The following is a 13851-nucleotide window of genomic DNA, read 5'->3' as shown; positions in this document are numbered from 1 at the left end:
TAGCATTTAATTATTAAGCTGTGACCGGTATAATGGAAATTAATAATATGCGTGTTCTAAATGTCTTTAAAATTCACCATCGAATTTATCGATCACTTCAACGCGATAGATAAGACTCAACAATTTCGATCTTAATTCGATGTATTTTTGTGGTCTCGTAAATTTCTAAAAACTAATGGATGTGATGATAGTTTGTAGTATGTGAACTAGTTTGTTAAGTGTTTGTAGGAAATTCGTTAGAACCTTCGGTTGTGTCGTTCAGAAATCGTTACTCTTACGATCGTGTTAATAGATACGAGCTAATACTTTCTTGCGGTATCGCAAATTTGAAATAAATCTAATAACATTTAGTTAATAATAATTCGGATATCTTGTTGAAGTGATGTTTTCGTCTGTGTGGTTACTTAGATATGCGTAAGAGTCATTTAACCGGTCAAGTTTTCGAACGAAATTGAAATGATGTCTATTTTTATAAAATTATAAGGATCTAGATATAATTTTATCATTTTATAGTGAGTACTTGTGAGTGTAATGTTAACATGTGCATCAACATCTATGATGGAAGAAATTAAATGGAAAATAAATAAATCGGAAATACAGAACAACCGAATGTTTGACCTTTACTTTCTAAGCGATATTTAAATAAAGTAAAACGTTTTTTGTTTTCTAGAGGAGTTTCTGCAGATCAGATTTAGAATTATTAGCTCTAATAAATATTTTGCGTTCTATCAGATGAGGTATAGGATAGGAAAATATGGGCAATCTTTAACAGAGGAGTGTTTTATTTTTATTTTACTTTTATTTTAAATGACTATAACAGAATAAAGCATTGCATGCAATGTCTATTCTATACTTCTGTGATTTTGTCTTATGGATTTTAGTGTTTCACGAACTGATATACATAACATAGAAATCAATTAAATAATGAAAAATTATCATCGAACTATAAATTAACGTTTCTTTTTCTGTATTATCTAAACGATGTGAAGTAGAAATAAACTGAACCGTAATGTTTTATTTAGTAAAGTTTCATTTTAAAATATGAATGATGAAATTGGTCATCAGAACCCAATATAAAACATTTAATTTTAACAACTAATAAACCTATTGGCAAACAGTCAACGATATCAAATACATTCCATCGAAGGGTTGTCCATAACATTTTTAAAATTAAATAAATTCATTTCCATTTATACACATTACTTTTGCGACGATTCTCGTATTTTATCGCCAGACTTGTTGACAATTCTTCTTGTGTAAATTATAAGGATGGAATAGGGTTTCATCTTTTTATTTTATGTTTTTAGTTTAACTTTAATATTATGTTTTATTCGATAGCTTTTAAACGTCGAGGTTTTAGTTGTTTTTCAAAATGAATAGAAATCTTTAGAAAATCGTTTAATCGTGTAATTTAAATGGCGTTGTATTTAGAACGTTGAAGGGGACGCCACAGCATCGCTGGCGTTCATTTTAAAGTTTATAAATTGCTTAGAAACAATATTCTTATTTATTTATCACACACCAATATACAAAAATGAAATGTATAATCAATATCAGAATATAATATACTACGAAATTCAAATATATTTAATAAAGATATATCTGAGTATCTTACAAGATTAGAATGATGCTTCAACGTGGAACAAAAATTGTCTACAACATTCTTTGCAGTTGGCACAGAAATTCTGGTAGAAAACGTCTTTCTACGGCCGCTCTAACGATTATAAATAAGTATTAATTTACGGGACCTTAGTCTAACGAGTTCGCCTAAGTAGTCGTGAGTGAAAATAAGGGGTTCAAGGTTTTTCTCATTTTTTTTTTGTTTTTTTTCTTTTTTGTTTGTTTTGCCTAACATTCTTTCATCTTTTCCGTTGCCTAACTAATCCCGGCGGTGTTGGTCTGAAACTCGGTGAAGGTGGTTCTCTGCCCTTTCGTTCTTAGTTTTTTTTCCTCTTTTTTTTGTTCCTCTACGATTAAAGCACGCGCCGCGAGGGTGACAAATCATGTTTCATCGTCGCAAAGTAAAATCCGACGACGCGCTGGCTGCTTCGAGAACTTCGAAAAATTGTATTTCTAATTAAAACGGAGCGGCATCCGGTGCCCTTCACAACCACGCTAAATACCTCACCTCTATGAAAAAACATGGAATGATAATAGTAATTTTTTTTGTCCGTGTTATCGGTTTATATCTTAGTAATATGTACGATTATATCACAAGAAAGATTCAAATACTCTGTACATAATATCCCGGAACGCGAGACGTTCGATCAGGTTTCTTAATCTTACATTTACATATACGCCTAAGATTTAATTACAAAGTTAGATATGTCTCAGGTTCACCTGGTATTGTACTTCAACGCAATTTCTCATGCTTCCGCTCTGCTCTTTTACTTTTTCTTTACCTTTCGACCAGAACGGAGTGACCAAGCACTCGATACGCGTTTCGGTCGAGACGTTTCGTCGCGTTGCGATTCTCCCGTTCGCGTGGTCCGCGCGGCGAAAAGAGCGCTCGATACGCGCGTCCTAAAAACTCTAACGCAACATTCGGTGCTCGTTCGATCGCGTTTCATCGACACGCTCGCATCCAGTCGCTCGCTCTTACGTTTCTAACTCGATATTTGTTTAATTGGCACATCTCAAATGGCAACTTTCGCATTGGCACGACGAGTGATCCTCGGATATGTTCCTTGGGCTTCCTCGAGACTCTCGACACCGACGATCAAGCGATACGCGCTTTCAATAAACGTCGTTCCCGTTCTTCGCCGCGAAAACGAAAATCTCGCGGATGAGGTCTTTTCAATGAGGAGGAAAATATAGCTTCGCTGCGATTAATCGCCCGACAATTAACGCGTTGTCTACTAGGAATTACTAATTTCGCTTTCGGTCGAACGGCGCCGATGTCGATGATCGTTGCAACGTGGAAACGTGGTTTAGCATCGATAAGTCGTAGGGCGTTTATTCCTTTACGATAATACGTATGTGTCCGAAGTTTGGAGACAAACAGCCGATCGAAACGTGTGTTCCAGTCAGAGATGGACAAAATTTTGTTCGAATTAAATACACAACGAATGAAAAACACGTTCGTTCCGTTCGAGATCGGTTATCGAATAAAAGCTTTTTATCCGTTCAACGTGGAATATAAATTTCATTCTATAATTTCTTATCGAACAGCCAACGGATCAAAAATGGTTTATCCTTACATCCTCTGCTCGAATTTGTTATCTAGACGAGGAGTTTGCCCATCTCTGGTTCTAGTTACCAAACGATAGTCTCTTCGACACTATCTACGGGTCTTTTGAAAACGCAATTGTTGTTTATCCGATCTGTAGTTTGCGTCGACGTATCGCGCCTATAAATCTATGAGAGATACGTTATTAGTTTGACGAGAATACGAAGTAGATAAAACGCATAATAAAGCATTGAATAGTCTGGATCGTACAAGTCAACAAAAATACATTATATGATAAAAAATATCTTCTGTAAAATGTGTATTTTTTTTAAAAACGAATACATGTTTAAATAAAAGAAAGCTTTATCCGATTTGCAAATTAATTTCTAAGATGTTCAGCTTTTCACTTTCCAAGTTTGATTCTGCTTATCGAGACTTTGTATTCTGTATTGTTCTCAATTAAAATCTTTAAATGAAACCTCGTCGCTCCAGCAAATTATTAGAAAATTCAATGCCTTATTACGTAGATGAATCGTGAACATTAAAAGTTTGCGTGGAATAAAGTATCTCTTAATACGAGTATAGAAAGCTGTATTTCGTATCATTAATTCTAGTCGACTGTACAAAATCATTGGAAAAATCAGCGTCATGCCGAGCTCGAATAATCGATCGTTGAGAAACTGTAATGAATAGACAACTGCAAGGTCGATGATTCGGCTATTCGTATCCATAGTTTGATTTGAATAAAACCTCGTTGTGTGCTAACGCAATAGATAAACGATTCTAAATTAAGATTCTTTTTAGCCTCGGACGGCTGTTGCACATTCTCACCTCGATTATCGTGATACCATCTAACCCCGCGTGAGATAATGAAGATAGAGTTTTGATTCGATCGTGAAATTGCCGCGGAGATTCTAAAATTTACGCGAAACGAACGGACAGTGATAAATTTAACTGAGTCCATTTGGTTTCCATGATAGTCGGATTGGAATAAACTGGACGTTCAAGGCCACTTCCTACCACCAATTAAGCTCGACTCTCGTGTTTACGCCATGTTGGTTTGGTATCAGAGAGTTTGTACTACGTGAAGCTCGGAAGTTGATACTTTTTCAGTCAGCCTTCGAAGGTTTTTGATTAACAATAAGCAATGAAATCTGCTCAAAGACAACAATCTCTGGAATCATCTTTCCAGTTTACAGCTTTACAAACGCGAGGAAGAGAAATCAATCCTGGGTGGAATTACGAGTCAAACTAAGTAAAACTATTTAATTAGAATTTGTAAGATCCAAGGCAGGGCAAAAATGTTCACCACATTCCTCTTGCTCATGCTGCTACATTCCTCTTGAATCAAGAATCATCTTTCCACCTCCCATTTATACAGATGGAAGGAAGAAAGATCAATCTTGAAAGGAGTTGCGAGGTATATTAGGTTAAACTATTTAATCAGGTTTTGTAAGGCCTGCAACTAAGTAAAAATTACTCGACACACTCCACATTTCCTCTACTATACGTAGTACTAAATTCCCCTTGTTCTTAACTTAGCAATCATCTTTCCAGCTAATGGCTACACAAATAGGGAAAAGAAAGATCAGTCTATTTACTCAGGATTTATCAGACCTACAACTGTACTCAATTGCATTTAATAACAGTATATTTCTGAATTGTGATCACTTTTTCTCTATTATTGTTGGATCTCGTTTCCATTGTATTTTCTTTTTTTTTGCTATTATTACTAAGAACAAATTACTGGACATTATCCACGTTTTCCTTATCTGTGTTACTACATTTTGCCTAAACCAGGACTGATCTTGCTTTCCTGCATACCAACATGTACTTTTGCGTAAAAGAAAAAAGTTACGAGGGTAGTACTTCGGTGGTCTTGAACAACCACAATCGTATTCGAACCATAGATTGATTCCATACAGAAAAAAGGCCATAAATCGTGGTACGATCCAAAGCGAGGCGATTTCCTGTGAAAAGCTACGTTTAAGGAAAACATCTAACTCTATTCTGCACTTTCCACTTTGTTTTGCACGGGGAACAGTCTCTGTTTTGGTCGTACCATAAATTACGCCCTACTCTGTACGATACGAGCGTAGATTTCAGTGGTGACTAATAAGAAGGATGAGTTATTAAGAAATTCAATAAAAACGTCCACGTTAAACGTGCGCTTAAATGTGTTTACAAGGAAATATATAACTTCAAAGGCTGCGACGTTCATGAATATTCAGCGATCGTTGCATACTGAATGTTTCCATGTAAATGGCGTTGAGTTGTTCTACGTAATGGACTCAGTCGGCTGAGAAAAATTGTCCGTGAAACGTTCGCGAGCGGTTCACATTCGTAGTCGCTAAATTATAAGTTGCACGCGGTACAGAGAGCAGTATATCACAATATTAATGCTTACGTAACGGCATCATAATCGATACTGCGCGTATGTCGGACGCTCGGTAATGAGCAAAGAATAAAACGATGCTTGAGCAATATAAATAGTCGACCCAAAAATTATACAGAGAAATAAGGTTGTTGTAAATTGTTTCTTCTTCGTTGTACTGTGTATGTGTGTGTGTTCGTGTCCCGTGTATGTGTGTATCCTCCAATTATCGATCGATTCGCGAGTTGCAAGGATACAAACGACTAAAGAACTTTACACCCATTTCGGCTCAGTAAATAGAATTTTGACATTTCAATATATTCGTCGCTCGAAAAAGAATTTTGGAACTTTGCATTTTTTTTTTTGTTTACCTTCGAACGAACCGATTCTAACGTTCTCGATTTAACCGTGACCTGTTACTGTACTGCGGTTTGGAACACAGGGCTATAATTGCAAACATTAACCGTAACAATTGCACAAACGTTTCGACTATCACTAATCCTATCACAAACAATCGTACACGCACGGATATAGTCTCTGATCGAACACGCATTTCGCGAGCATGCACGAGAACCTAAGGGAGGGAAGACGCGATAAAGCTTCGAACTCTATAGTTTCTTCGACGACTGCGAATTAGGGCTGGTGACTACTCGCGTCATTTAACGTTAGAATATTTTATAAGCATTCGAGTATCGTTTCTGTGGCAAAACTCAGGATATGCTTATCAACCCCTTCATACTCTATTATGCGTTTTCTTCTTACGAATTTCAGTACTCTGAGAAAACATACTTAACATATCTAAATACAGCCACGAAGGTGTAAATTTTTGCTGAAAGGGTCTTCAGAATCTTCTCAAAAATACAAAGTCGAATACTTTTCGCGGGGACGTTCGAACCACCGAATACATTCGAATGCAGACAAATTCATAGAACGGTTCGCAGCCCTATTCCGTAACTGTCGCGACGATCCCGTCGAATCGATCGATACGTTCCTTCGTAATCAGCACGGATGCGTTTCAAACGAACAGGCAGTGAAAGAACAAAAGTTATTCCTATTTTGTTAACACGAGTACACACGTTCATCGAAACAGTACAGGATCATCGAAGCGTCCTCGATGACGCGGCCTGACTCGCTTCGCTGAACAAAGGGGAAATCAAAGCCGTCCCGTATCCCCCACTGCCCCGGCGATGGTCCTTCGTCGAGGTCCTTCGACGACTCTCTGACGATCCCATCGACGACCGACGGCGATTGCACATCTTCACGCGGCTTCGTTTCATTGATTTACCTAAAAACGCTCGTCGACCAGCCAACCTCGGCGAACACGGACATCCGCGACGCTGCTGTCGCACCTTTATCCCTGTCGATGAGTGCGCTCCTCTATTATTATACAAACGCTCGTGGTATCGCGGACATACGTGTCGTTTTCCTGTGGTCCACCAGAAGCTGTTCGCGAAAGGACCGCGAAAAGCTCAGTTGTACGGCCAAGAGTGCCTGATTGAAGTGACCACGTTCGAGGTAGGCGGGTCCTCTGGGCGTCACTTCTTCATGTCGTTCATCAACGTACCGTCCTTGCTCTTGTTCGTGTCGAGGCTCGACTGCTGACTACTTGTCACGCCGCTCCCGTTGCCTGGGTACATCTTTTCAAGGTGATTCAGGGACTCGCTTAGGAACTTCTGCAACAAAAACGGTTCGGTTCGGTTCAACTTCTGCTCGCATTCTTACGGAGTCGTTTCGACGCGTGTCGCGCGGCGCTACTTCCAATAGAGAGCCACCATTACCAGAATTTATGGGGAAATTATTTTTCGGTAAACGCGGCGAGGTCGTAATTCTAGCAGAAACACTAAACTTTGTTGATTTACCCCTCTATGAGCCCCCGTTACTTTCTAATATATCGACATTTTACTAAATAATTTTGGTTTTTTCACAAGATGATATCAATAACAATATTGAATCATTTTCCTAACAGTGGGAACGTGGATATAAATTAAGGGCTCAGAAGAACTCTTTGGCCCAAGAAGTAGTATGTCGGGAAGAACAAAATAAAAATTATACAGAGATGATATTAGTGTACAATATACTGCAAGGTTTTAGACTTTTTAAGGATTGTTTAATTATATCTGTGTATGGAACTAGCACGAATAATCATTTTGAAATTTGTATGTTTAACCCTGTATGGATACGTGTAACTTTCAGGTCACGTGCTAATATATCGATAATTTACCAAATAATTTTAGTTTTTTCACAAGATGATCTTAATTATATAATGACTTTAAGATAACCAATAACAATATTGATGAAATATCAAAGTAACAAATTCGGCCCATAGAGGGTTAATGAAATATATTAGAAGATATTTATTTACTCTTTGAATGAAAATTAAGATTTGTCATTTTCGAATCTATTATCAATGAAATGTCCATCTCTGGTTGTGGTTGAGTTATCAATAATTTTGATCACTGTACCTGTATTGCTGTAAGAGCGGCTACGATCGCAGGACTTCCGAATCCGTGCGATATGAGAGAGAAATGTGTTAGGTGTCTCTGTATGCTTGGATCGAGGATATGTTGCGGCCGTGTGTTGCAAAGTGGCGATCTGTCTTGATTCAGAAGATCCATCAGCTCTTTGGTGATTTGTCTGAAAGAAGAATCGTAACGTTAACTCTAATTAAACCCTCCCATTCGATACCAAACAAGGATCCCCGGGAAGTTCGAACATTTCGAATCGCTGTTAAATTTATGTTCTCGATTCGAAGACTAGTTGCTAGTTACGGTTCGATGAATATGGAGGGAACGGCTCATCTCGCGGGGTTTGTTAATGTCGCGTGTTCGAGCATCGGTGCGTATCAATCGATGCAATCCCGATCATCTCGATAAATTTCTTTCGCCATTGTTCGCGGCGCGGAGATAAATTCTTACTTGGTGGCATGAAGAAGTTCTTTTCTCCTGTAGGAATCTTGCGGTTCACAATGCTGCCGACTGAGGTATTCGGCAACTTGTTTCGCAGGGAATTCGGTTTCGCAAACGTAGCCGAAGTCTCTGGCAAGGTGAATGGCTTCTCCTGAAAAAGAAATAAAACACACCGGTATAGGAATGGGATTGCGTAACCCACGCATGGAAATTTATGAATCCTTTTTTTGCCAACCGTTTACGAGTTAACGGGACTGATCGAAATCTTTCGCGATAACATCGAAATATTTCATTATACGACGACGTATTAAAAATAGTAATCTCTCAATTCTTCCTGTTATTTTTTCGTTCGATTAATTCTAGTCTGTTTGGCGTGCTAACGATTTACAGAAATGATATATTTTGCCTTTTCTACTCTCTATTGATTGCTCCAAGCGATCACCACCTTTTTTGGAGTTTACAGTATATTTAATTACATTTCTTCAATGACAGTAAATTTCTCCAAGGATGAAATTTAAGTCACCCTTAAGTTATCTCTGTTGAGACCAATTTTTCGATGAAAAATTTAATTACTCGAAGAGCGTGTGTTACGATTTGTTAACTTGTAGGCTTCTACAGAAAGAAGAAGATTTCTCAGTGAGCGATCGTCGTTTGTACAATTTTAACCGCAGTCGAGTAAAATTACGGAGTCATCCCGTAAAGCACGAAAGCCGACGTTACGAATCAGAGTTTCTTCCCCTTAAAATAAACGCGACGGAGCCCATTTCGCGCGTGCCAGTTACAAGATTGTTCCTCTGCCGTTGGAACGAACTAATTTACGATAATGAAACAGCATACGTGCTTTCTCTTCAGCACGTGGTTCTGTTTCTCCCCTTTCGGTACAATTCCCTCCCCGTCGGTTCACCGTTACTCTCTCGCTCTGGTTGTCCTTTCTCTCTCTCTCTCTCTCTCCGATGATGGCAAGTAATTAGGTACCTACAAGCAGGGTCTCGTGCAAGATGGAAGCAGACCCGCCGGGCGCTATTATCGACAACCGAGCAAAACCACCCGCAGGCCTGCCGGGTTTTCGCCTACGAGATCGAGAACACTGAACCGAGCCACCTGCAGCTAACGAATTATCCAATTTCGCGGACTCGTTCTACCGTTTCCTCTTCGTGGCGGGAAAAGTATGTAAAACGCTTGTTAATTGTACATTTCGGTACCCCTTGCCTTCCTTTTACATTCACTCAAACGTTTCGATCCTTTCGATTGTCCCAAGTACCATACTCATTCACGGAATTCTCAGTGTTACGTGACTTTTATATTTTCTATAAGATAGACTACAATTATCTCACTTAATTTACCAAAGGCAGAATATTCATATTTTTATTAATAGAATTAATGAAATGGGAGCTTTGTAAAGGGTTGTCTCAACCCCTAAATATAATAATTCGTATCTCACTGTATCTTTTATATTTTTACATAAGTGCATAAACATCCATAGTCTAATTATGAGATATTAATTAGAATGGATTTTTATTGCACGAGTAAGTGCCCTATTAATAAGACAATCTGTATTTGAAAATAGCACAAGTTTCAGATGTTTAATTCGCTCAAGTAATTTACTAAACAACCCACGTATTCGTATTATAACAAGACGAGATTGATTTTTTACTATTTAGAAATATTATTCCAGTTTTCTCCTTTTTTAATTGGTGTTTGAAATTTTTGAACTTCGTTGCCTTCTGCGTGCTCGATTTTGTTGAGGACAGAAAAGTGTATCGAAGTCGTATTACACAGGTAACCGAGCAGTTAAGTTTTTCTCTAAACTGTTTTTTCTTGGTTCGTTGTCATTTCGCGACTGTATTATACGAACATACTTCGCTGTGTACTTGTTAACGACCATACACGTAGTATCAGTTGTACACGATACGCCACATAAATCGTGCGCATTGCGCGCAATTATTGTTTAATGGTCATGTAGTGAGCACCGTTGTCTTCTGGAAATATTTTGCAACGTTTCCATTTCTAGTGTCCATTAAAACACCGAAAATCTTACGACACTAATCCTTTTCGCTACTCGCTACTTCTTTAAGTTATTTTTTTTTCGATGGAATATTGAAACTTCGATCAGATTAATCAATTTCTATCAGTATTTAATTTTTCTATGATATAAGTGTATTCGAATTTACGGCTCTGTTTCATGAAACACTCTGTACTATTCGTGACCAAATGGAAACTTACCACGGGGGTACGTATGTAAACACGTGTCACCAAGAACAATTATCAATGATCTAAATCGTCCACGGAATTCGCATAACTTTCTGCACCATGCACGTACAAAGTGCAACAGGTCGTTCGAGCCAGGTTTTAATAGTGATCGTGAGCTGAGGACTCGTCTGCATCGATTTGCATATGCCTTCTGCATCGTTGTTTCTTAACTTCTTTTAATTTCCTTCGACCAAATTAGCATCTTTGTCACGTACTCTGTCAAGATACGAAATTGCACAGTGCGTGTGTGCAATTAGTTTACCACTGTGATATGAAATGTTGATCTGTATAGTGTTCTGCGGTATTGTCGACTATCTACTTCTATCAAACACAGCACTAAAGTTTCTTTTCGAGTCTTCGTCCGCTTTTATAGTCTTTCTAGTCTTTTATTCGAGCTTCAATGGAATCAATATCGAATAGAGGTTTAAAATTACAATTGACTTGCAATAAGTTTCAAATTACTTAAAAAGATCAATTTTTAGAAACATCACAATTTCTTATATTTAAAATTGAATCGACCGCGGAACGAAGCGTTTCTATCGAAGTTCTAGCGTCTCGATCGACTCTCGATAGCGTCGTTTCGAAGACGAAAGAAGATCACCGATCGAAACGATAATCTATGATACAGACGTGCAACCAGACAACTCAATGCAGTCCAACAGTACGTTGCTCGATGCAGATGAGGACCACAGATTGGTCGGAAGGTGATTGCAGATGCGAGCCACAGATTGGCACACGCAGCTGTATGAGAACGAATCAGCAACGTGACTCGCGAATTAATGATCGGCCTTTTTACTTGATGACTTTACTACGGTCGTCGCCGATCGCTCGACATTCGATCGAAAAACGCGACCATTATGAAGCTGCCGCGAGGACCGATTAAGAAACCAACGGGCTTCGTTGTTTCGATGGCGTACGCTCGCGTTCTTTGCCTCGATTTCAATAACGATTGCTGCAAATATAATGTGCTCCCGCGAGTAATATAGTTAGGATGTTGTATTGCGGTATTAAATGTTATCGAACACTTTATTAAGGATGCATTAAATATATTGGATATAAATGGAGATGGGCGGTAGTTGGTCGTCGATGAAACAAACTGAATTGTCAATACCATCAAATACTCATATTTCATTACGAGTGACTTCTAAATTTGTTAATAAATATTTCTAATTTTATTTTTCGTTAGACTACCTCGTGACTAACAATTTATACAGGGTGTTCGGTCACCCCTGGGAGATTTTAGAGGCCAAAATGAGACGAAAATCAAAAATATCAATTTCTTGATTGAGGCTTCGTTAAAAAGTTATTAAAAAATTTCAAATCATTCTGGAAAAATTATTTTCGGTTGCGGGGATCAATTACAATCATTTTTGGTGAATAGACATACCCTCGAAATCATACGCAGTTTCGAGAAAAAAATTCGAGTAGGTGCCGAAATTTTTCAGCGAAATTATAAAATTTCAAATCGTTCTAAAAAAAATATTTTCAGTTGCAGGAATTAATTACAATCATGTTTGATCAATAAATATACCCCCGAAATCCTACGCACTATCGAGAAAAAAATTCCTTACCGAAAATCTAATGCGAGGCCAGAAATGGTTCCCCGAAATTTCATGCGAATATTTAAAACATCATACCTCCTGAACGAATGGGGCGATTTTAATGTTTCAAGAGGCAAACAACGCGTATTTTAGTGAGGAATGTGTAGGAATTTTAACAATGTTAGAAAAGTTGTTCTTTAAGCCCGTAAAGTCAGAAAAACCCCATAAAAATGGTCCAATTTTCAAACGGCCATAATTCCTACAAAATTACTTAAAATCATAGACGAATTTTTAAGAAAAATCGACACTAATCGTGTCTAAATTTCTCGGCGAAAAAAAAATTTCAAATCGTTCTGAAAAAATTATTTTTAGGTCTTTGGGTCAAGTGCAACCATTTTTGGTGAATAGGCATACCCTCGAATTTCTATCTATTTTCAAGAAAAAAATTCAGTAATTGAACAAATTTTTCGTCGAAATTAAAAAATTTCATATCGTTGTAAAAAAATTATTTTTGACTGTGGGGGCCAATTACAATCATTTTTGGTCAATAGACGTACCCCCGAAATCCTACGCACTTTCGAGAAAAAAAATTCTTTACCGAAACTATAATGTCTGACCAGAACTTATTCTACTAAAATTTCATGCGTATCTTTAAAATATCATAACTCTTGAAAGGATTGGAGGATTTTAAAAGTTAGGTCAGTTTTACACTTAATCAGCTTTTCCTCGTGTCCAGTAATATATTTCGTTGCTTTGATAACGATTAATATAATTTATCAAAAATTCGAATAATCTGGTGTGATAGTTGAAGATGCACACAAGTTTAAAGAATGTAAAATGTCCAGATGCTATTGTTTGCAACATAGGATCCAATTTCCTGTTTGCATTCGATCGTACTATTTTCTCGTCAAACAATAATTACCTCCGCGAACCGATACCGCATTTTCTTCTGCGTGGATGGACTTTTGTAGCCACGCTATCGAAGAACGGTAAACGATATCGATCGTTCCATCCGTTGCCCGTTCGTATAACTCACGGGGCAACGTGAGATCGATTTCTGAAACTGACCACAAACTACACTCGACTGTAGTCTTTCGATAATCGAAGCCTCGAGAATTTTGGGGGGACTCTCTTCCGCGTACCTTGAGACAACGATGTTCAGATAGCCGCGAGTGTGCCTGCGGTTTCTCCCCTATTGAAACCCTCTCGATTACGATCGATGCTCAGAAACTATACAGACGCATACGTTACATTTACGCTTTGAATATTTTCACAAAAATTTAAAAATGAGCAAAAATAATAACGTTCTTAAAGAATTTCGTAGTCACACTGTTGCATTTACACGTATATAAAATTGTGTGAATTTCTATATCGATGTCTCAACATTTTCACAATATTCATGATTAACAGCTACTATACCAAAAATAGTTATCGCTCAATTGGCTCCATTACTAAAAATCCAATACTCTAAAAGCTCCAACGGTGCACGTGCAAAAGGTGTCTTTCTTTTTAAATAAAATTCGAAACATCTGTGTTTGTGGTACTATTGAACAACTTTTAGCTTGTTTAAAGTAGTTGTAGTTCATTTATTACGAGAATGGAAAGATCAAT

At 37.8% G+C, this 13851-nt stretch overlaps 1 protein-coding gene across 2 annotated transcripts in view; it reads right to left on the bottom strand.

The window, feature by feature from the left end:
- Positions 1-1683: 1683 nt before the first annotated feature.
- The window catches only part of LOC122401377 (transcription factor AP-2-epsilon), a 140215-nt gene continuing 128047 nt past the window's right edge, over positions 1684-13851 (bottom strand). For both annotated transcript variants that reach the window (XM_043403462.1, XM_043403463.1), the window contains exons 7-9: positions 8459-8600; positions 8006-8177; positions 1684-7216 (exon numbers count right to left, since the gene is read on the bottom strand). In XM_043403462.1, coding sequence (XP_043259397.1) covers positions 7079-7216; positions 8006-8177; positions 8459-8600 — 452 coding nt within the window. In that variant the 3' untranslated portion in view covers positions 1684-7078. The remainder of the gene's footprint in view (positions 7217-8005; positions 8178-8458; positions 8601-13851) is intronic.

The sequence above is a fragment of the Colletes gigas genome, unplaced genomic scaffold, assembly GCF_013123115.1.
Source record: "Colletes gigas isolate AHSC1104 unplaced genomic scaffold, ASM1312311v1 Colletes_gigas_Sc00024, whole genome shotgun sequence".
Lineage (NCBI taxonomy): Eukaryota > Metazoa > Arthropoda > Insecta > Hymenoptera > Colletidae > Colletes > Colletes gigas.
Note: the sequence above shows the minus strand (reverse complement) of the source record. Positions and strands in the feature narration are given on the sequence as shown.